The following is a 24,573-nucleotide window of genomic DNA, read 5'->3' as shown; positions in this document are numbered from 1 at the left end:
CAAACGAATGATGCTCTGAGGCCCCAGCTCCAGGCCACATGCTCTGTGGCAGGTGCTGGGGATTCAGGGCAAACAAGACAGATCAAGACACTGCCCGCAAGGAGCTGACAGTTCACCAGGGAAGCAAGTGCCAGGCAGGGGCCGGGCGGAGAGGGCTGCAGAGAGGCAGGGCACTTTACCCAGACGGGAACTCCAGGAACGCATCTGGAGGAAAGGACGCATCTGGTCCTAAATAAGGACTGGCCAGCTGACACGTGAAGGAGGAAAGTGGTTCCAGCAGAGGGAGACCGTGAGGAAAAGCTCAGATGACGATGCGCACACGTGTGTCCTGAGAACCTGCTGCAGCAGCTGACGTTTGGCTCAGGGGGCAGAAGACCGGCCTGAGCTGAAGCTAAGGAGGTAAGGAGGGGCCTGGAGCACAGCCCTGGAGAAAATCCACGTTAAAGAGAAAAGACAAAACGGCGTGGACCCGAGGGGAAGATCGCAAAGGGTTTTGGATGGAGAGTAAATAGTCAGAAATGTATCTTGTATGTGCTCAGACTCTTTGAGACCCCATGGACTATAGCCCGCCAGGCTCCTCTGTCCCTGGAATTCTCCAGGCAAGAATACTGGAGTGGGTTGCCATTCCCTTCTCCACGGGATCTTCCCAACCCAGGAATCAAACCCGTGTCTCCTTACACCTCCTGCGTCGGCAGGCAGGTTCTTTACCGCTAGTGCCACCGGAGAAGCCCTGGCCACCTCTTATTCAGAGCTGAGCTCCAGAGAGCTCTGCGTCTCCAGCAAACTGTGGGTCATCTGAGCCGCTAGCCACACTGCCCGCCTGGACTGACCTAACAGCTGGTTAAGTGGAGATCATGATGCCTACCGCCGGGAACTGAGAATCAGAGCGTACGAACGAATGCTGTACGTCTGTACCCCGACATCCACAGCAGGGCTGTTCACAACTGCCCAGAGCTGGAGACAACCCAAATGTGCAGCAGCGGATGAACGGGAGACCAACATGACGTAACCAGGTAATGGAGCAGCGTTCAGACAACAAGCAGCGCGGTTCTGACACAGGCTACAGCGCTGATGAAACCTGAAAACATTATGCTGAGTTAAAAAAAAAAAAAAACAGACACAAAAGGTCACTTACTGTATGATCGCATTTATAGAAAAATAGCCAAAAATGGGTGAATGGACAGAAACAGAAGGAAGATTTGTAGTGACCAGGGCTTGGGGGTGAGGGAGGGGTGGGGAGCGACGGCTTAACGGGGATGGGGGTTTCCTTTTGAGGGGGATGAAAAATGTTCTGGAACTAGATAGCAATGTTGGTTACACAGAACTGTGAAGGTACTGTGTCACTGAATGGTTCACTTTAAAATGGCCAACTTCAGGAGTTCCCTGGGGGCCTAGTGGATAGGATTCCAGGCTTTCTCAGCCGTGGCCTGGGTTCAATTCCTGGTCAGAGAACATCCGGCAAGCCCCAGTGTGCAGCCAGACATAAATACGTACAAATAAAACAATTAATTTTACGTTATGTGAATTTCACATCAACTACCAAAAAAAAATTATTTTTTTGTACAGTTGATTTACAAGGTTGTATGCGTTTAAGGGCACAACAGGGTGATCCCATTATACATGTTCCTTTTCATGCTCTTTTCCATTATGGTCACTCTGGATACAGAACACAGTTTCCTGTGCTATACACCAGGACCTTGCTGTCTGTCCACTGAATACATAATGGCTTGTGCCTGCTGACCCAAAACGCCTAAACTCACCACCCCCTTTACCTTCGGTAACCACAAGTTCGTTTTCCATGTCTGTGAGTCTGTTTCTGTTTATAAGTTCCTTTGTCATAAAATATATATATATATACATTTTTAAGGAGACTACAAGAAACAGAGGGTCTGGGGTATCCCACCGCCCAGGTTTCCCATCTGTGTCCCTCACACAGGACGGTTTCCCAGACTCCTCCAGCACACCTTGCTGGACTGTTCTGTGATTTCCTCACTCCGGTGAGCATCAAAATCCCCTGGGGACCTGTTTCAAAATGCAGACGCCTCGGGGACTTCCAATGCAGGGGTCACGGGTTTCATTCCTGGTCGGGAACTAAGATCCCACATTGCCATGTGGCATGCCACCCCCTTCAAAGAAAAGCAGACAAACTGCAGACGCCCTGGCTCCATCTCAAGAGCCTGGGGTGGGGCCAGGGCCCCTGCGTTTGCTCGGCCCCCCAGGTCACTCTGGTGTGCCCCCAAGTTTACCAACCACAGAGCCAGGTCCCTTTTCCCTTTTCATCTTGAGACCGTCCCTCCATTACCTGCAGGAAGCCCTTCTTCCCTCTTTACTGAGTTCTTCGCAATAAACAGTAAGACTTTGGCTTCCAAAGGAAAGAAAGAGGTACTTGGATTGCAGTGCACCATCCAAGCAACAGCACCTGAATCAAAGCAAGTTATACTCTGCCTCAATCAGAGGTCACCAGCCTTGGCTGAACGTCAGAGCCTTCTTGGGGATGTTTTCCTTTAGAGACCGAGGCCCTGCCCGGGACACAATGACTCAGAGCTTCCTGCGGGAGGTCCAGGCGTCAGTATTTCTCTAAGGCACCAAAGGCAACGTCTCTGCTCTTTCCCACCCACACTCCCCATTCACCCCCACCCTCTAGCACACTTCCTGGTCCAATTGCTCAGAAAATGTTGACTCTAAACGGCAGTATAAGTCTCTAGATTCTCCAGCAAACATAATTAGGAAGTAAACAAAGCGTGAAAAAGCCTGTAACGGATCCACACGTCAGATTCAGTTTTTCTATTTAACTATCTGTGGCTCGTGTTTCTGGTGCCCAGAAAGTGGTCAGCTGCCAAGGAGCATAGATCTGCCTCCGGAAAATAACTCAAGGCTATGCTATGCTAAGCTATGCTAAGTCACTTCAGTCGTGTCCGACTCTGTGTGACCCCAAGGACTGCAGCCTACCAGGCTCCTCCGTCCATGGGATTTTCCAGGCAAGAGTACTGGAGTGGGGTGCCATTGCCTTCTCCGAACTCAAGGCTATAAAGCGCTTTAAATCTATATCTAATATTTATTTATTTGGCTGCTCTGGGCCTCAGCTGCAGTCTTCGAGATCTTTAGTTTCCGCATGTGAACTCTTGGCTACACCATGTGGGATCTGGTTCCCTGACCAAGGACTGAACCCAGGCCCCCTGCGTTCAACTTAGCAACTAAACCACCACCACCACCCCTGCGTTGGGAGCCCAGAGTCTTAACCACTGGACCACCAGGAAGTCCCTGTAAAGTGTTTTCAAGTTTGAGGCTGGAAAGAGATATCATGAAGACGATCTTATTTGATCTTCCCAATATCTCCATTCATTCGTTCATTCATTCATTGGACTTCCCTGGTGGCTCAGACTGTAAAGAATCTGCCTGCAATGCAGGAGACCTGGGTTCAATCCCTGGGTCAGGAAGATCCCCTGGAGGAGGGCGTGGCAACCCACTCCGGCATTCTTGCCTGGAGAATCCCGTGGACAGAGGCGCTACAGTCCATGGGGTCCCAAAGAGTCGGACACGACTGAGCCACTAACACTATCTCCCGCTCAGTATCTCCATCCATTCATTTATTCTTCATTCCTACCTCCTGGAGGCCTGCTATCCACAGGGAAGAGAAGGGTCAAGATGTGGGAGGTGCCAACACCTGGGACGGCCAGGGGAGCTTTCTGGTGAAGAACACACAAACCGCACTCTGCAGGGTGAGCAGGAGAGAATGTGCAAATGCCTGAAGGACTGTGTTCGGAGCTCGCAACCGTCTATCAGTTTTGGCATTAAATTCAGAACACCCTGGTCTTGCTCAGGTCAAGGTGAGCCCACCTACTATTTACTCATGGAATTGGAGAAGGGAGGCTCTGAAGGGAACTGGCTGTGATTCTAGAGACAACGTGTACTTCTGAGACACACGGCTGACGATCCCTTCCCCTCCTCCAGCCCCAAGACACAGGACCAAAGGAGCCACGGGCACGGAGCTGCACAGGACATCTTCGGGGCCAGCGTCTGCGTCCTGCTCTCGCTGACACCTTCTGTCACGTATCCCCAGGGCTCAATATAGGAGACGACAACCTTTTAGCTTTTCCAGGGGCCTTAATCCAGCTCCTTCCTCTCGAAGAAGTGGCCAAACCAACAGCTCCATCCGTAAAATTGACTCCTTTTCTTCTTTGATACCAGAATTCTGGGACCTTCTCTGGTGGTTCAGCAGTAAAGAATTCACCTGCCAAGCAGGAGAGGTGGGTTCAATCCCTGGGTTGGGAAGATGCCCTGGAGGAGGAAATGACAGCCCGCTCCACTATTCTCGCCCGGGAAATCTCAAGGACAGACGAGCCTGGCGGGCTGCAGGGTCACAAAAGAGTCGACACGACTTAGCAACTCAAGGACAACAGGACAATAGATTCTACGAGTGGAAACGCCACTGCAGTTCCTCCCCCTGCAAGCGACCCTCGACATTCTCCCCCACCTGCACCTCCTCTGTTAGGTACTCTTCCGTTAAGTAGAATCAGAATGCTAAAGATGCAGAGTCCATGAAGGAAAGGAAAACATACATCCCCCCTCCTGGGGCAAAATCATCGCCTCCTGCAGCATCTGTCCCTTCCAAACAATGGTCACACGTGGCTCTCACCGCAACTCCGGCAGCCGGAAGCCGACACCAGCAACAGCTGAGTACATATTAGAAGTATGTGCAATACTACGTATAAAATAGACAGCTAACGAGAACCCACGTACAGCTCAGGGAACGCTGTGCTCCGTGGTGACCTCAATGGGAAGGAAACCCAAAAAAGTGGGGATATAAGTACACATGTGGCTGATTCACTTCGCTGTACAGTAGAAAATAACACTACACTGTAAGGCAACTACATGCCAATAAAAATGATTTTTAAAAAAGGTATGTGCCCACCCTGCTCATTTAAGTTTTCAGCAGAGGCATCTTCCGTGCCATCACGGCAAAGACTAAGGGAAGCGGAACAGGATCGGGACACAGACTCACGAAGGGGCTGGGGAGAAGGCAGTACCCCTGACGCTTGCTGACCTTGGAGCCTGACCAGCCAGGGTCGTCAGCCACGCTGCCCGACAGGAGCGTCCACGTCCCTGCCCCCTGCAGTCCCTGGGCAGCCTCTTCGGATGTCAGATCCCCAGGCAGAGAGGAAAGGGGCGGGGAGCAGGCATCTCCCAGAGAGGAGGCTGCCAAGACCGAAAGCAAAGCTGCAAAAGCAAGTGGCGGCGTCACAGCTTGTATGTTACTACTTGTTTTTCAGGAAACACATAACAAAATCACATCTCCAGGACACACACACATACGTACGCAAAAGCACAGAGCGATCGAACTAGTTAGCCGCAGGGAAGCGGTCCGGCAAGCTGCACAAAGACGCAAGGTCTCCGCGCAGGTGCTAAAACGAGGAGATGAAAATCATTTCGAATTTTAAAAATAACACACAAGAAGAGAAAGCACAGACGGTTCCAACTGTGCGAAAACGCATGCAGGCACATACACATGTAAAGAGAGGGAAGTCTAAATACAGGAGGCAGCGTTCAGGTTGCTTTAGAGTTCATTTGAAGCGTACTTAAACAATACAAGCATAGGAGGGAGTGGTTATGTCTTAATATTTATAAGATACAATGTAAATCTTTTTACAAAAGGAAAAAAAAGAGAGAAAAGAGAAAAATCTACAAGGGTACCCACTAAACTGATGATGATGATGGTTGACTTTGATCTGGGAAGAGTTCAGGAAAAAGGAAGCATCCTATTCCATTCAGGCTGACTTTTTTTTTCCTTTAGTTCCCCAACCAGGGATCACACGTGTCCCCCCTGCAGCAGAAGCATAGTCCTAACCACTGGACTGCCAGGGAATTCGCCAAAACCAGGTATGTTTTTTTTTAGGCTACTGTAACAAATTACCATCAACTAGGAGCCTGGTAGGCTGCAGTCCATGGAGTCTCGAAGAGTCGGACACGACTAAGCGACTTCACTTTCACTTTTCACTTTCATGCATTGGAGAAGGAAATGGCAACCCACTCCAGTGTTCTTGCCTGGAGAATCCCAGGGACGGGGGAGCCTGGTAGGCTGCCATCTATGGGGTCGCACAGAGTAGGACATGACTGAAGCAACTTAGCAGCAGCAGCAGCAGCAGGTGGCTTATAAACAACAGACATTTATTTCTGGCAATTCTAGAGGCTGAGAAGCCCGAGGTCAAAGTGCTAGTAGATTCAGTGTCTGGAGAGAGCCCACTTCCTGGCTCATAGACAGTGTGCACACGTCCTGATGTGCTAGAGGCCAGGAGGGGAGCTCTCTGGGGGCTCCTTTATCGGGGCACTAATCCCATTTATGAGGGCTCCACCCTCATGACCTGGTCACCTTCAAAAGGCCCCACTTCCTAACACCATCATACTGGAAATTAAGTTTAATGCATGAACTTTAGCAGGATACAGTCTGTGGCAAGAAAGGACTGTCACATAAAAATCTGTTTAATTTTTATAATGAGATTTGTGTGTTGCATTAATGCAATATTAATAAGACTAAAAAGAGAGACAGGAAGCCATGGAGATACACAGCCACCCTCCTCTCCCCCCCTCCCCTCCACCCACCAGTAGAAAAATCTCTGCTTTACACTGAAGGTGCAGTCTTCGCAGTCACCGCCAATCTTAACTTTACATAGAAGCAAACTGAAAAGATCACAAAAATGTCAGCATCTCCAGATAGCTGTCCATGGTCCATTCTGCTTCTCCCTAGAGCCATCCAGGGGGACCATGGGCTCAGACTGGCCTGAGCCACACTCACCACCACCGCCTTCCTCCGGGGCCTGGCCGATTCCACCTTCCTCAGCCACCCCCGCCCGTTTCCACTCTCATTAAGCCATCATTTGGCAAAGCCTCCGTACAACTCTGTCAGCTCGTTTCCCATTAACGGTGACCGTGTCCGCCTTCTCCACTCTACCCTCAGATAAATGCAGGAAAATAAACACCCTTTCAGGGAGCGACTGGACAAGCGGAATTAACGTGGCCACAGCGGGTTCAACCTGACAGGCTGTTATGAGTAAAGCCCTTTTCATGAGCAATGTGGGGCTCAAGCTCCAAAAGGGAGACAAATACATCTGAAAGGCTGAATGGAGGGGAGCCGAGTTAGAGGACAAGGTCAGAGTTAACCATTTCCTTCCCGCCCTCCTGCAGTTTTGCCACCCTTCAGGTCCTGAATGTGTAAGAAGAAATAGGGAGGGCACCTCCCCTGTGGACTCGCAGAGGCACCTGTGCTTGGACCGTCACGGGTCAATGTCAGAAGCCCTCCAGCAGGCTCTTCCCTGGGGCTCCAGTGGTTAGGACTCCGCACTTACAGTGCAGGGCACACGGGTTCGATCCCTGGTCGGGGAACTAAGATCCCACAGGCCTGTGGCACAGCCAAGGAAATACTAAAAAAAAAAAAGGCCGAGGAAAAATTTAAGAAAAGTTTAAAAGATATGTTTAGGGAATGCTAAAAGAATCCCTCAAAGCACCTCTGTGCTGAGCATACTCCTGCACCGGCTTGTTTCGCCAGGGACTGGCTTGCTCCCTCTTGCCCAAAGTCCATGCACAGTCCTCCCAGAGGACAAAGCAGAGGCTGTGGGGTCTTCTGCAGGCAGGGCCCCCTTCCTCCAGGCACTCGTTTTGCAGGACGAGCCCCGTCTGTCATCTCTGCAGCCAAAGCCTTTTGCTCTCACGACTGCGTCCTGCTCCTGGGCTGTGTGCTGAGCCATGTGGCTTTGTCGCAAAGTGAGATGAACAGGAAACTGAAGAGATCTCAGTTGGAATTGCCCCACAGAACTCCTGGTTCCTACACTCCAACTGCAGTGAGCGTTCTGAAACCAAACTCTGGCCACCGCTTTCTCCCCCAGAAGAATGTATTCCCTTTGACTGCACAATCAATGCTGACAACCAGCCAGACTCAAGGTCAAAACCCAATAACTCAGACTCCAAGATGCATCTTCCCTACGTCCGAGCAGCTGCCCTTTCTAGGTCTGGTTGGCAAATTCACAGTGAGACCGAGAGAAACCTCCAGCCTGTCTCAGAGAGATGGACAAACAGCTCCCTGGCACCACTCTTAGCGTCACGTTTGCATTTGGGTACTGCTGCAGTTATAAACAATGCTTATCTGTTTCCGAGTTCGTCCAAGACAAATTCCCCTTCTCACATCAACAGCATGAACTAACTTCTCTTAAAACGTCCCAGAACAGATGCTTCCCGCCAGGTTGATCTTTCTGCCAATGAGCGAGGTCCTGGGCGTTCATGGTTTTTACGCCCTTTCTGAAGACCTTTCATTCTCTCCCTCAGTGCTCACCCACCACTCCCCAATCAGGCCTCATTTTCCAAGACTTCCCACTGGGATCTTCTTTATATTCAAAGCATATAGTAGAGCAAACAGGAAGCAAAAGGTTAAGGAAAAAAAAATGTACCGCAGCATAGAACAAATGACTATTTACACTGCCCAGAGAAAGCCTCTACATTCGAGCAGCTGATCAAATATGCTGACACCCCCACCCCACCCCCGCCCTCCCCGCCCCAGTACCAGGGAACGGTGACTCCTCACGAGACAAAGAGCCCTCTGCCATATATTGCCTTGGAAGCCCGGGGGGGCTCGGGTGGGAAGGGCAGAAGGAGACCAGCAGGGGCCGTGCCAGCCCCGGTCTGCCATCCAGGCGTGAACGCCATTGGCCTTCCTGCCCGGGCAAGGAGAATACACTCCACTGGCAAGGTTACATGGAACCCAGGTGGGCTGGACAGCAGGCTATGGCAATCCACCCGGAGGACCGTCCCAGAGCCATTACCAAGCAGACGTGTCCAACAACAAGGGGGCAGAGGGTCCGGGGGGGTGGGGACAGAGGACCACAGCCTGACAAGCTCTCGTTGAACGAGAAGGACACAGTCTTTCCTCCAAGATGACATCACGGCTCCCCACGCAGACATCACTGCACAATGAGCTGTTCGGTCCAGAGGCTGGTCCCTCCGGATCAAGAGTGATTGGTTTCTCACGAGTGTCTGGGCCACGTTCCTCCCAAGACTCTTCCTTCTCTCTCTCCGATGGGGAAGGAAGAAGGCAGGTGGGGAAAGGTGAGCCTATGTCCTGGGGTACGAGCCCTGCCGACTCCAGGGAACCCGACCTGCTCCCCGCCCACCACGATCCCCAGAGAAACTCTCTCCCCCGGATGGTCCTTCCCGCGCCTCCTCCCTTCCTGGGTGAGCAGAGAATTCAAGCCCCAGCTCAGGTCTCTCGGGGGGCTTCTGCCCACCTCAGGGACTTGTTAAAACACAGCGCCTGTTAAGGTGATGCGTGCCTGCACTGGGTCCTTCCTGACAGCCACCCTTCAGCCAAGCTGGTTTCAGCCAATGGAGCTGGGTCACAGTCTCACGGTCTGGCTTTGGCTCTCTCTGCTCAGGGACTGCAGCCAGAATGCAGGCTGCTCTGTGTATCGGGCTTCTCTGTGAGCCAGGAAAAGCTCGCTCCCCAAAGCCAACCTCCCAGCACTGTTTAGGCAAAAAATAAAAAAAATCATCGGCTCACCCAAATTCTGGTGCCTTATTACTTTCTTTAATTCACAATTTTTGGCTGAGCTGGGGTTTCATGGCTGTGCAGACTCTCTCTAGTTGCAGCGAGTTGCGGGGGTCGGGGGCTCGAGGCCATGCAGGCTTCAGAAGTTGTGGCGCTCGAGCTTAGCTGCCCCGAGGCTTGTGGTCCCTCCTGGACCAGGGATTGAACCCATGTCCCCTGCATGGGCAGGGAGGATTCTCAACCGCTGGAACACCAGGGAAATCCTTGGTGCCTTTTTAGATTTTTTAAAATTATTACCTGGCAACCCCTTAAGGGAGTTATAAACCCTCAAGTCAAAAGAAGGAAACTGAGGGTAAGGGACATACAACTGGTTTGTGTCAGAAGCGAGCCCAGTCCAGAGCCCTGTTGCCCGGTCCCCCACCTCATCCCTCTATTAATCAGCGCTCATGGAGGGGATGCTCTGCTGAGTGTCTTCTGCTGTGGTCCAGCGTGTTCTCAGCTCCCTGGTGACGTCATAAGCTCGCTAAGGGTCAGGACCAGCGTCCCGGTCACTCCCTTGCCCCAGTCGAGGTCCATTCCTGCAGACAGTGCCGCAGTGAATGACGTCCAGGTGTTCTCTGCGTGTTTAACAAGATCTGACATTTAAAATCCGAACTTAGCAAAATGCGACTGAAGAGCTGATGAGTCAGACCACCGAGAGCTTATTTTCTTTTCAGTCACAATTCAATCCCTCTAGGTAAAAGCCCTAAATGGCTTGAAGTATCTATTTCGATACCACTAGCCACTTAACAGAGACATGACCCAGGGTGTTGAGTTTGAACAGAAGTAGATTCGTGGCACAGAGCTGGACACGCCCTGACACGAGAGCCCAGGGAGGAGCGGTACTCACCCAGTGAGGCATCAGGAGGTCGGCCACGTAGACAAAGGCCGCTCCAAGGGTGAAGCCGATGGCCACGGGGAGAAAGGCCAAGGAACCGAAGCCGCCGGAGGACATGGCCATCTCCACTGCCGGGGCCAGGAGGGACCAGTAGGAAGCCGCCAGCATGACCTGCAAAGCCGTGAAAAGCAGCAAACCGTTAAACCATCCCCAGAAGCCCTTCCAGTGGGGACTTTCCTAATTCTCTGTGGCCCAGCTGGAACTCCTGAGTGTCACCTGGGTTAAGCCTTAATTCTCAGTGGTAGGTGGGAACTATTCCAAGGCAAAAAGCAGCCATGAGAAATCAACTGCTGTGAGAGCTTAATCTGGACTTTGTGAAGAGGGAGTCTAGTTTGCTATCATCTCTCATATCCATACCTGACTGCTGGAGAAACCATAACCTTGACTTATACTGACCTGTGTCAGCAAAGTGATGTCTCTGCTTTTAAATACGGTATCTAGGTTAGTCCTAGCTGCTGTTCGTAGATAAAGAAATTGAATCTCGAAGTAATAAGATCATTTGCCCAAGGTCACTGAGCCAGGAAGTGGCAGATCCGGGGAACTGACCAAAGCAGGACCATCCCCACCTCAGTGAGAAGGGAACCACGAGAGGGAAAGGAGAGAAATGAAACTGGACTCGAATTGCAGTGGAGTCAACGGGATCCAGAGTTCTCCAATGTTTAGTGAATTAGACACTCACTCACAGTTGTCTCCTCTTACAGATGCTGTGACGTCTTGGCTAGAGTACACCCACGACCCATTGCAACCGTATGACAGTCAGCACTGACAGGCACAGTGCTGAATGGGTTTCTAAAATTACTTAATGCCGCCTTGCCTTGAAAAACACATCTGCATCATCCATCTCCAAAATCACATCCGAGTGACAGAACCAGGTATTACGAACACAAGAATAAAGAACAAATACGTGAGGAAAGAAAATGATTTCTCTTCTGCAGAGCGTCACTCACACACAGTCATTGGCTCGGCACTAGATGCTCCCAAGAAAAATCTCAGCACCACCTGTAGAAAATTGCACCTGCCTCAGCTGCTGTTGTTCAGTCGCTCAGTCACGTCCGACTCTTTGTGACCCCATGGACTGCTGCTCACTAGGCTCCTCTGCCCTCCTCTGTCTCCCAGAGTTAGCTCAAATTCATGTTCACTGAGTCAGTGATGCCATCCAACCATCTCATTCTCTATCACCCTCTTCTCCTTTTGCCTTCAGCCTTTCCCACCATCAGCGTCTTTTCCAAGGACTCGGCTCTTCGCATCAGGTGACCAAAGTATTGGAGCTTCCACATCAGTCCTTCTAATGAATATTCAGGGTTGATTTCCTTTAGGATTGCCTGGTTTGATCTCCTTGCAGCCCCAGGGACTCTCAAGTTTTCTGCAGGTCCACAATTCGAAAGCATCAATTTTTCGGCACTTAGCCTTCTTTACGATCCAATTCTCACATTCGTACATGACTACTGGAAAAATCATAGGTTTGACTATACGGACCTTTGTCGGCAAAGTGATGTCTCTGCTTTTTAATACACTGTCTACGTTTGGTGGTTTACTCGCTAAGTCGAGTCCAACTCTTGTGACCCCATGGACTGTAGTCTGACAGGCTCCTGTCCATGGGATTCTCCAGGCAAGAATACTGGAGTGGGTTGCCATTTCCTTTTCCAGGGGATCCTGCCAACCCAGGAATTGAACCCAGGTCTCTTGCATTTAGACTCCCAGAAACAGTAAAAGTGGCCCATCAGTTCAGCTCCATGGGGCCGTCAGAGGAAGCCTGTGGGAACCTCCTCTATGCCGGGGGCTAATCATCCCTCTCCCAGACTCTGTCTCACCTGCTTTAGAATTCAACAGCCCTCTAGAGCTGCCATCTGTGGTAAGCTCCGCCAAGGAAGGCCAGCACAGAAGTACAGAGGCGGCCCAGGCATGCCCGGCAACCTCCATCCTTGCGTGTTTCGGGGCCTCCCATTTAGACCACATCGCCAGTAAGACCACTCCAGTCCCTCCCCATATCTCATCCCTGTCGATGTCACTGGGGTACTTCCCCAGCCTTGGCGTCCCATCACCTTCTCAACGTCAAGTCCAACCTCTTCTGTCAAAGCTCCCTCTATCCCTAGGCATCGCTGGATACCAATCTTTTTTCTGCTTCTACACGTGAAAAATACAATATTCTCATGGACAAGTGATAAGACACAGATCAGAAAGGTTATGCCTCTCAAGGGAGAGTTGGCCAGAATCCAGGATGCTGGACATGGAAAGGCATCTCCAACGACTCAGGTGGGTCCCTTTCTTAAGAATCCCTGTCCTCTGTCCTCCAGTCAAACCTGGAACCCAACAGGATTTCCTTCCTTCCTTCTCCTCAACAGTCTCCCTGCCTCCCACAGCTTGGAACATGACCAAGAATCAGTCTTGGGATGGAGCTGGGTTCCACTGGAATTGCAATGAGAAGCCTGTGCTCTGCAGCTGGAGAGTAGCCGACGCTTGACACTAGAGAAGGCTGGTGCGCTACAAGGAAGACCCAGTGCAAACATAATTTAAGAAATAATAAAGGGCATACGTGATCAACAAAATAATCACTTCTCCCCCAAAGATGTGTGCGTACATGTTAAGTCACTTCAGTCATGTCCTACTCTTTGTGACCCTATGGACTGTAGCCCACCAGGCTCCTCTGTCCGTGAGATTCTCCAGGCAAGAACACTGGAGAGGGTTGCCATGATCTCCTTCAGGGGATCTTCCTGACCCAGGGATCAAACCCACGTCTCTTACATCACCTGCATTGGCAGGCAGGTTCTTTACCACTAGCGCCACCTGGGAAGCACCCCCCTCAAAGATGACCACCTCCTAATCCATAAAACCTGTCATGTCACCTTACATGGCAAGAGGGACTCAGCAGCTGTGGTTAAGGATTCTGAGATGGTGAGATGATCCTGGGTGAGCTGGGTAGGGCCCACATCATCACAAGAAACGTTATGAGAGAGCAAGATGAGTCAGAATCAGAAAGATGTGACGACAAGAGCATGGTCAGACAGGAGAGACTGGAAGATGCTATGTCACTGACTTGACGATGGAGAAAAGGTCACGAGACAAGGGAGGTCGGTAGGCTCTAGAACCTGGAGGAGGCAAAGCAACAGGTTCTTCCCAGGAGCCTCCAGCAGGAACGCAGCCCTGCTGCCGCCTTGATTTTACCCCAGTTAGAACCAATGTGAACCTCTAATTTCCAGTGCTGTCGGATGATATATCTGAGTCGTTCTAAGCCACTGTGCTTGGGGTGCTTGTTACAGCAGCAACAGGAAACTCTTACAGCAGATAAAGGCACGTGTTCCTTTTTTTTTTTAGAGCAGTTTTATATTCACAGCCAAACTGAGCAGAAAGTACAGAGAATTCCCACATACTGCCTGCACCACACATGCACAGCCTCTCCACCATCCACATCCTTCACCGGGTGGGGCGTTTGTTATGATCAGTAAACGTACACCGGCACATGGTTATCACCCAAAGTCCACAGTCTACATTGGAGACGGCTCTCTGTGCTGTATATTCTGAGTTTGCGCAAAGCCACAAAGACGTGCATCTACTATTCTGGTGTCAGGACCGGCAGTTCCACGCCCTAGAACTCTCGTGCTCCGTCTGTTCATCTCTTCCGGCTCCCTGGCAACCCTTGGCAACCGCTAATCCTTTTACTGGCTCCACGATTTTGGCTTTTCCAAAATGCCTTATAGCTGAAATTGTACAGTATTCAGCCTTTTCAGACCGGCTTCTTCCACTTAAGTCAAGTGCGTTTAAGATCCTTCCATGTCTCTTCATGGCTTGATAGCTCGTTTCTTTTTAGCCCTGAATAATAGTCCATTGTCTGAATGGGCCCTGGTATTACCTATCTATTCACTTATCACAGGGCATCTTGGTTGCTTCCACGCTTTGGCAATTATGAATAAAACTGCTATAATCACCCGTGTGCTGGCTTCTGTGCGGACGTAGCTCTTCAGTTTGTTTGGGTAAACACCAGGGAGTGCGATTCCTGGACTGTATGATAAATCCTATATATATATATATATATATTTTTTAAGATAATCCCTCAACATGGGTAGCTTCCTGGAAACTGTCAACACTAGCAAAGCTCCTTTAAATGTTGGGAAATTTTTTTTTTTTTAATCTGTATGTAGTGACATATTAACTAGCTGATACAGAAGCAGGAAGTAGTGTATCTGATTAACCTTCAATTACCCCTAAGAAGCAGGGCCTGCAGGGGAGAGTCTAGTGATGGGGAGGTGGTAATCACCCGGCACAAGACTTCAGGGAATGAGCTCAAAAAAAAAAAAAAGTCGTTACCCACCAGTCCCCTTCATGACTCCAGATGACAGGTACTGAAGATCCTCCCGCAGCCGCAACCCTGCTTAGAAAGACAAACGGGGCTACCAGTGCGCCAGGGAAGAACAAATCCGACCCCACACTGGGTCTGTTTTCTTTTCTTTTACCTTGTACGTGATTGCTTTTGCTGTAAGAACATTGCCCGTAGCCCAAAATATAGAGGAGAGTCCACTCTCAAGGCTCCGATCTTTATTTTTTTTTAATCTATTTATTTATTTCATTTATTTGGCTGCACTGGGTCTTCAATGCTTTGTACAGGCTTTCTCTAGTTGCAGCGAGCAGGGGCTACTCTTTGCTGCGGTGGGTGGGCTTCTCATTGCAGGGACTTCCTCTGTTGCAGAGCGTAGGCCCTAAGGTGCACGGGCTCCGGGTTGAGGTGAAACAGGTTTAGTTGCTCCTCGGCATGTGGCATCTTCCGGATCAGGGAGGAACCCATGTCCCCTGCACTCCCAGGAGGCGCTTAACCCCTGGCCCACCAGGGAAGTTCTAGGCTCTAAAACACTTTTCCACTCAGAGAGAGATAAAAAGCTGCAGAACTGAGAATAACGTTTGTCTTTTTGGAGGTTTATAGGAACGTCGTGATTGACCTAAATAAATGGAGGCAAGAACAGCGGATTCTGACACCAGGAAGTTTGCAACAGCCACTCACACCCACTCCCCTTTTAATATAAAAGAATCCTGAATTCGAGTAAGATGGTTCTTTGGGACAGTGGCCCACCATCTTCTCAGTCTACCAGTTTTCTGAACAAAGTCACTATTCCTTGCTCCGACAACTTGTCTCTAGATTTACCGGCCTGCCTTGTGCTGTACGAGCCTAGACTCGGTGACAGTGACCCCAGCCGGAAAGATGTCAAGTGGAGCCGCTCAGAGCCGCTACCCCAAAGAGCATGTCCTCCCTAGATTCCTCGCGCAGGGGGTCCCCAGGTCAGGCTCTGCATCTGCGGAAGCTGGAGACTGACCTCCCTGTTGCCCCTTCTCAGAAAGACACTCAAGGATGTGTTTACTCCATGAGATGAAGCAGTGAGACAAGAAAGTCAAGACAGGGGGAAAGGAATAAAGGGCATCTCCAGGCGGTGGGGGGAAAAAAAAAAAAGTACATCAGAGCGACACTGCAACAGGCTCGGAGAACCAGACCCCAGATGGGAAGAGGGGCTGGAGGGCTCTGGGAAAAGGCAGACTGTAGAGCCCAGGAGGTTTGAATGCTCGTGGGGGAGAGTCTACAGTCCTCGGTGGGAGGCTAGTGGTGGATTAACAACGGGTGCCCAGAAAACTAGGCAAAGGGGAAAAAACAGAGATCACTGCCAACTCTGGAAAACACCAAATTGCTCAAGAAAGGAAATAAGTGAATACCATTGACAGTCTTAACAATGTAAGCTATTGTTTATTTCTTAACCAAGGTACTTAAATGCAAGGTTGAATATATACAACAGAAAATGTGCTCTTTAAAGTCTGGACAATTCAGGGGCATTGATGACACTCACAGTGTTGAGCAAGCATCAGCACAAAGTTCCAAAACCTTTTCACAGAACAGAAGCTCTGCAACCACGAAGAGGTAGCTCCCTGTCCCGTCTCCCTCCAGCCACTGGTAACCTCTAAGCTACTCTCTGTCTCTCTGAATTTACTTAATCTAGACACTTCATGAGGAGAAGGCAATGGCAATCCACTCCAGTAGTCTTGCCTGGAGAATCCCATGGACGGCGGAGCCTGGTGGGCTGCCGTCTATGGGGTCGCACAGAAATCGGACACGACTGAAGCGACTTAGCAGCAGCAGCAGCAGCAGACACTTCATGGGGCTTCTCCAGTGGCTCAGCAGTAAAGAATCTGCCTGCAATGCGGAAGCCTTAGGAGACATGGGTTCAATCCCTGGGTCAGGAAGATCCCCTGGATGAGGGCATGGCCCCCACTCCAGTATTCTTGTCTGGAGAACTCCATGGACAGGAGAGCCTAGCAGGCTACAATCCACAGGGTCACAAAGAGTTGAACGGACTGAAGTGATCTACTGAATACCCATGCACAGACACTTCACACGCATGTCTGGCTTTTTTCACTGGGCATAATGCTTTCAAGGTTCATCCATGTTGTCAGAACTTCATTCCTTTTTAAGGCTGAACAATATTCCATTTTTAAGCTGTGACTATGAACTAACCTTAAAAAACACAGTGTCTCTTGTGTAGGATGGTGGGGGTCGGGGGGGGTGGGGGGTGGAGATGGATAAGAGAACCAAATCCTCACCTTCCACCCGAAGAAATCATGGAAGATTCTTAAAGCTGAAAAAGTCAAGAAACATCAGAGTAGGCATGCAGTTGAAAATGTGGAGGTAAAACAAGTGAGGAAACAGCTAAAATCGGTGTTCGCGCATCCCTATGTGGGAATTGGGGGTGGGGACGGTCATCAGACTTGCTTACTGTGAGCCCCACAAAACAACCTGATTTGTTAAACTATACACGCACATATCTTAGCGGAAATTTTAAAAAATGAATTGATAATATACTTTTAAAATATGTAAATATATAAGTAAATATTATAAATTTGTGATATGATAGTTTTTAACGTTTTGATCATAGAAGACCCTGATTCACAGTGAAGAGGATCCTGTGGACAAAAGTTCAATTTTCAGACAGGTGCCTGCACGACAGTGAGACACCGCTTGGCCCGTGTGTTTTTGTTAAAGGCTCCTAACTCACAGTCTGGACAAAAGGAAAAAAAAAAGGCCAAAAGCCACTTGCAGAGGAGGAGACATTTAAAATCAGCAGACAATTGGCTGTACTCAAAACGATCATTTTTTTTAGCTTAAAAAAAAAAAGAAATCAGCGGACACTTGCAAGCTGTTTCTCATGTTGCTTGAGAGTAAAATTCCATATTTCCCATCTGTAGTTCCCCAAACCGAGCAAAGCTCCTAGGATCCTTCTTCTCAAAATGCCAGAGGGATCCATACTCTATAATGCTATTAATTTCCCTCTGGTGTCAGGGGTACCAGCATAGCATAATCACAAACAGTAGCTAAACACCTAGCCCACAGCAGGCAGATCTTTTCATTTCTGCTTAAGTGCTCGTTTTAGGACAATTTCAGCTCTGGAAACATATGTGAAATTTGTGAAGAGCGTCTTGAGGGACACATCAGAATATTCTGGCTTGATGGGTGCGATTAAGCATTTCTTCTGTGACAGTGAAGACAGTTTAAACACTGGAGGAAAAGCCAAGCTACAAAACGAAATATCCCTCTTAATAAAAGAGGGGGAGGATATTATTGCACAGAGTTCACTGACAATACAATGAATATCAATGGCAGGTGGGGCAGTGGAGAGCTGACCACAACGCAAGCAGAGGGAAGGGGAGGAAAGAAAACTCAGCAGGAAACCCTGCAAAACGAGGTCGCTCATGTTCATTCAACACTGAGTCACACATCAGAAGCCCACAGGGGGGTGGGGAGGGGCACATAAATTTTGCATTGAGTCAGCTCTCCAGTGCGGCACGTCAATTCTCAGTCATGACTCAGGCATGAATCAAATTCATATGGGGGCTCTATCTATACCTAATCTTTTATTTAAAAAAAAAAAACAACCCTCAAAATATACCAGCTTCTTGCAATTTTACAAAATTAAACCAAACAGCTCAGAATTATAATCATTTACATTCAGCTTCAATTACAGTTGTTGGTTGAGGCAGACCTGCCTGGGTGACCTAAGTCTTGCTGGCCACACCCACCTGATGAAAATAATGGAAAAAGGCCTGGCCTACCAGCTGGTATGTAATTTCCAAACCAGGAAAAAGCACTGGAGCTTCAAAAAGAATCTACCCTGTGATCCACTGATCCCTCTCCTGGAGACCTGCCCCAAGAGAAATGAAAACAAATGTCCACACGAAGACTCAGGAGGGTTCAGAGCAGCTTCAGTCACAATCAAACCCAAATGCAAGAGCTCAAATATCCATCCACAGGAGAATGGACAAACCCACCGTGGTCCATTTATAAATGAAATACTCCCTAGCAATAAAAAGAGGAAAAAATACTGATGTCATGACACAGAGGAGTCTCCAACATTATACTGAGTGAAAGAAACCTGTATATAAACACACACACACACACATACACACAGAGCCCTACCCTGTATGATTCCTTTCAAGCACAAGAATATTTAAAACCCATCTATGGTACAGGCTTCAGCAGTATGTGAAATGTGACCTTCCAGATGTTCAAGCTGGTTTTAGAAAAGCCAGAGGAACCAGAGATCAAATTGCCAATGTCCTCTGGATCATCAAAAAAGCAAGAGAGTTCCAGAAAGACATCTACTTCTGCTTTATTGACTATGCCAAACCCTTTGACTGTGTGGATCACAACAAACTGTGGAAAAGTCTTCAAGAGATGGGAATACCAGACCACCTTACCTGCCTCCTGAGAAATCTGTATGCAAGTCAAGAAGCAACAGTTAAAACTGGACATGGAACAACAAACTGGTTCCAAATTGGGAAAGGAGTATGTCAAGGCTGTATATTGTCACCCTGCTTATTTAACTTATATGCAGAGTGCATCATGAGAAATGCTGGACTGGAGGAAGCACAAGCTGGAATTAAGAATGCCAGGAGAAATATCAATAACCTCAGATATGCAGATGATACCACCCTTATGGCAGAAAGCAAAGAAGACCTAAAGAGCCTCTTGATAAAAGTGAAAGAGGAGAGTGAAAAAGTTGGCTTAAAACTCAACATTCAGAATACTAAGATCACAGCATCCGGTCCCATCACTTCATGGCAAATAGATGGGAAAACAATAGAAACAGTGACAGACTATTTTTCTGGGCTCCAAAATCATTGCAGATGGTGACTGCAGCCATGAAATTAAAAGACACTTGCTCCTCGAAAGGAAAGCTATGACCAACCTAGACAGCATATTAAAAAGCATGATGATGATGACCCGCTCAGTCGTGTCCGACTCTTTGCAACCCCATGGACTGTAGCCTATCAGGCTCCTCCGTCCATGGGATTTTCCAGGCAAGAGTACTGGAGTGGGTTGCCATTTCCTTCTCCAGGGATCTTCCCCACCCATGGACTGAACCCGGGTCTCCCGCATTGTAGGTAGATGCTTTTTTTTATCGTCTGATCTACCAGGGAAGCCATTAAAAAGCAGGGACATGACTTTGCCAACAAAGGTTCATCTAGTCAAAGCCATGGTTTTTCCAGTAGTCATGTATGGATGGGAGAGTTGGACTATAAAGAAAGCTGAGCACCAAAGAATTGATGCTTTTGAACTGTGGTGTTGGAGAAGACTATTGAGAATCCCTTGGACTGCAAGGAGATCCAACCAGTCCATCCTAAAGGAAACCAGTCCTGAATATTCATTGGAAGGACTGATGCTGAAGCTGAAACTCCAATGCTTTGGCCACCTGATGTAAAGAACTAACTCACTGGAAAAGACCCTGATGCTGGGAAAGATTGAAGGTGGGTGGAGAAGGGGACGACAGAGGATGAGATGGTTGGATGGCATCACCAGCTCAATGGACGTGAGTTTGAGCAAGCTCCGGGAGTTGGTAATGAACAGGGAAGCCTGGCGTGTTGCAGTCCATGGGGTCGCAAAGAGTAGGACACAACTGAGCGACTGAACTGAACTGATGGTGACAGAAATTACAAAGTGGTTGCCTGAGGAGAGGCAGACCTGACTTAGGTAACAGAAGCTCTTTCTGGGGTGACAGAAACATCTTCGATCCCATTTTGGGCAATGGGTAAACAGATGTATACAATTGTCAAAAGCCACGGGGTGGGAGGTGGGAGGGAGGTTCAAGGGGCAGGGACATATGTATACCTATGGCTGATTCATGTTGATGTATGGCAGAAACCAATACAACATTGTAAAGCAATTATCCTTTAACTAAAAAAATAATAATTAAAAGAGAAATCCATCGGGCTGACACTTGAAGATGTGTGCATATTATTACATGTAAATCCTATTCACTTTCTTTAACTCTTAGGAAGGCCGCTCCAGATTCTAATGAACCACATTTGCACTGGAGATAGTCTCTTCTGTATCCAGGTTCCAGTGTGAAACTGGAGTGTTAAGTCGGTCAGTCATGTCTGACTCCTCGTGACCTATGAACAGTAGCCCCTCAGGCTTCTCTGTCCATGGGATTCTCCAGGCAAGAATACTAGACGGGGGGTGTCATTTCCTTCTCCAGGGGATCTTCACGACCCAGGGATTGAACCCAGATCTCCTGCATTGCAGGCAGATCCTTTACCACTGAGCCATGACCTTAACTACACTTAAAATAAGACCATGATGCTCTGAACATTTAGACTCTTCATTTGAGTTCACCATTCCTCTGGCACAAACCCACTATGGTGAATACTGGAGAGGCGTCAGCATGCTCATTATTAATTCATCAGCCCTTACATTTGGAAGAACTCGATGACAGAGGACTCCCAGAATCCCTCAGCCTGCCAAAACTGTTAACTCCATGTAGACTAAGGAAAAGGGAGGTGGGGGTGTCCTCATCAAACCTCTTCACCAGCTGGTCCCCAAGAGAGTGAGAACGCCCTGCCGTCCAAAGCACCCTCTCCATGGCACCCAGCCACCAACCCATCAGCACCCTCTTGACTTCGGCCTGTAGACGGGCGGCTGTGCCAGCTGGTCAAGCTCCCCCACCCCACCCCATCGCTCGCCCCCGCTGGTCCAAGCTGCTCCAGACCTGGCTGGCAGTCAAAATCTGCCAGCATGTGACAGAGGAGAGCAGACTGAGCCGTCTGGCTCCATGGAGAGAGAGCTCCGAGGTCTCTTCGCTGGTTTTCTTCCAGAGGGGGGACGAACCCTCAAACTGCAGGCTCTGGGCGTCCCTCCAGGCTCGAAGGAAATCCGCAGGGCGGGCTTAAGGACGGGACTGTCAAGGTCAAGGAGAAGGAAGGATGCTGCCCCTCACTCCAAACACAATCACGATTCGTTTTCACCACACGTGAAAGCCTGGTTCTCAGAGTGTTTTCTGTCCTAACTCACCCGATGGATGTGGGAGACAGCCATTGGTACCCTAGCCCTGATCCTGGGGACATACAAAGGGTTCCAGAGTGATGGGGCAGAACCTCAAGAAGGGACTGGAGGGAGGAAGAAGACAAACCCCACCTAGGGCTACCTGACTTAGCAAACAAAAATAGTCAGTGTCCAAATATATCTGAATTTCAGATAAATAATGAATTTTTTAATTTGGTACAGGCTTCTACTAAACACAGCTTATTTGAAATTTTAATTGTACTGACCATCCTATATTTTACCTGTCAACCCTGGCTAGTACCACCAGCAATTCCAAGGCAGATCTGCCGTCTTTCCCTCTGTCTCTCTGTCTCTCTCTCTGAAAAGCAATACTGCAAAATTTCGGACGCTGACTGCAGCCATGAAATTAAAAGATGCTTGCTCCTTGGAAGGAAAGCTATGACAAAGCTAGACAGTGCATTAAAAAGCAGAGACATTACTTTGCCAACAAAGGCTGTATACTCAAAGCTACGGTTTTTCCAGCAGTCGTGTATGGATGTGAGAGTTGGACCATAAAGAAGGCAGAGTGCCAAAGAATTGATGCTTTTGAATTGCAGGGCTGAAGAAGACTCTTAAGAGTCCCTTAGACTGCAAGGAGATCAAACCAGTCAATCTTAAGGGAAATGAACTCTAAATATTCATTGGAAGGACTGAAGCTAAAGCTGAAGCTCCAGTATTTTGGCCACCTGATGTGAAGAGCCAACTCACTGGAAAAGACTCTCATGCTAGGAAAGATTGAAGACAAAAGGAGAAGGGGGCGACAGAGGATGAGATGGTTGGATAGTATCACTGACTCAATGGACATGAATTGGAGCAAACTCTAGGAGACCGTGGAGGACATGGAAGTCTGGTGTGCTGCAGTCCATGGGGTTGCAAAGAGTAGGACATGACTTAGCGATTGAACAAAAACAACAGTTAGTGGATGGAAGGCAGGACTCTGGAGTCAGACTACTTGGTTCCAATCCAAGGCCCAACTCTCTCTCCAAGCTCCCAACTGGGAGTCCTTGGGTGAGAGATCCATCTCTCTAGCATTACTGTTTCTTCATATGGAAAATGGAAATAGTAACAGAAATAATAATGACACTCAGAAGTGAAATGTAATTAATAACAACAACATTTACATAGAGATTTACTGGGCTTCCCTGGTGGCTCAGAGGTTAAAGCGTCTGCCCGCAATGCAGGAGACCTGGGTTCAATCCCTGGGTCGAGAAGATCCCCTGGAGGAGGAAATGGCAACCCACTCCAGTATTCTTCCCTGGAGAATCCCATGGGCGGAGGAGCCTGGTGGGCTACAGTCTACGTGGTCACAAAGAGTCGGACACGACTGAGCGATTTCACTTTCACCTTCACTTTACTGTCTGCCAGGAACTTTCTTAATCCTCTTGACAGTAAGAGTCAAGTTCTATCATTACCCCTATTTCAGAGATGGGGAAACTGAGGCACGGTGCAGTTAAGTCATTATTAACAATAGTAAGCGGCAGTCAAGATTCAATCCCAGCTGTGGAGTCCTTGACCATGACCTTGTCCCTACGGTGGTGCTCGTCTCCTATAGAGTTATTTTAAGGATTCCATCCATCCCTCACGTGCTCAGCCATGTCTGACTCTTTGCAACCCCATGGACTGCAGCCCACCAGGCTCCTCTGTCCATGGGATTCTCCAGCAAGTATACTGGAGTGGGTTGCCATTTCCTCCTCCAGGGGATCTTCCCAATCCAGGGAATGAACCCAAGTCTCCTGCATTAAACGTGGATCCTGTACCCCCTGAGCTATCGGTGAACACGTTTTAAGGATTATATGCAATAAAGCATGTAAAACACTTAGCACAAAAACTAGCCTAGAGACTCTATAAATAATTGGTGCTGCGTATGCTTAAAATTTATCTCTATTTTTCCTATAATAATAGTAAGTCATTGGAGAAAATAACCAAACAGGAAAAAAAAAATGAAGGCTCTCAGGGGGAACCAAGGGATTCAGAGAGACAATGACTGTTAAGACAAAAACCTATCATTACTATCAGACAGGCGTGAAGGCATTGACGACATCCACAAAAAAGCACAGGCTGCTAGAGAGAAAACAAACCAAAAACAGGGAGAACGAGAAACTGTTCTCAGAACTGGGAATGCTGAAGACAGCAGCAACAGGAGAAACGTTTGCTCTTCTGATGGAGGTAAAGGCGATGAAACTTCCCACCATGCAGAATAAAACTGCAAAGGTTTTATAAGAAACAGAAAGAAAAGAGAGAGGAAAATGAGACACTCGGTCCAGGAAGTCCAATAGCCAACTAATAAGACTAATAAAAAGACAACAGAGAACCAGAGGGGGAACTATTTAAAGGAACATCAAATAGCATTTACCAGAACCAGAGGGCGCTGGTTTCCAAATCAAGATATGGCAGATACAGTACGCAAATATACCTAGAAATGTGGGAGAAAGTTTCTCAAGAAACAGACAGAAGTGGTTCCTTCTTAAAAGAGAATGGGGCCATGGAGGGGGGTGGCGGTGGATGGGGGAACTGCCTTTTTCTTTTTCTTTGTAAGCCTTCTATTAACATGTGCTCTTAGTAAATCAGTGCAACTATTAACTTTGAAAACAATAAATGATGATTCCAAAAATCGAGCCCCACGTAAATGTCTAAGAAGTCGTTAGTAAAGGATACCATAGTTATGTGAGGTTTGAAAGTGTTAGTCACTCAGTTGTGTCTGACTCTTTGCGACCCCATGGACTGTGTAGCCCACCAGGCTCCTCTGTCCATGGGATTCTC

At 48.6% G+C, this 24,573-nt stretch overlaps 1 protein-coding gene across 7 annotated transcripts in view; it reads right to left on the bottom strand.

Moving 5' to 3' along the window:
- Window positions 1-24,573, bottom strand: part of SLC39A11 (solute carrier family 39 member 11) — a 376,204-nt gene that overhangs the window by 232,714 nt on the left and 118,917 nt on the right. For all 7 annotated transcript variants that reach the window (XM_059878245.1, XM_059878242.1, XM_059878243.1 and 4 more), the window contains 1 exon segment: window positions 10,419-10,577. In XM_059878245.1, coding sequence (XP_059734228.1) covers window positions 10,419-10,577 — 159 coding nt within the window.

This window comes from Bos taurus, chromosome 19, assembly GCF_002263795.3.
Source record: "Bos taurus isolate L1 Dominette 01449 registration number 42190680 breed Hereford chromosome 19, ARS-UCD2.0, whole genome shotgun sequence".
In the NCBI taxonomy this organism is placed as follows: Eukaryota; Metazoa; Chordata; class Mammalia; order Artiodactyla; family Bovidae; genus Bos; species Bos taurus.
The sequence above is the reverse complement of the archived record's forward strand: the minus strand, read 5'-3'. Positions and strand labels throughout refer to the sequence as shown.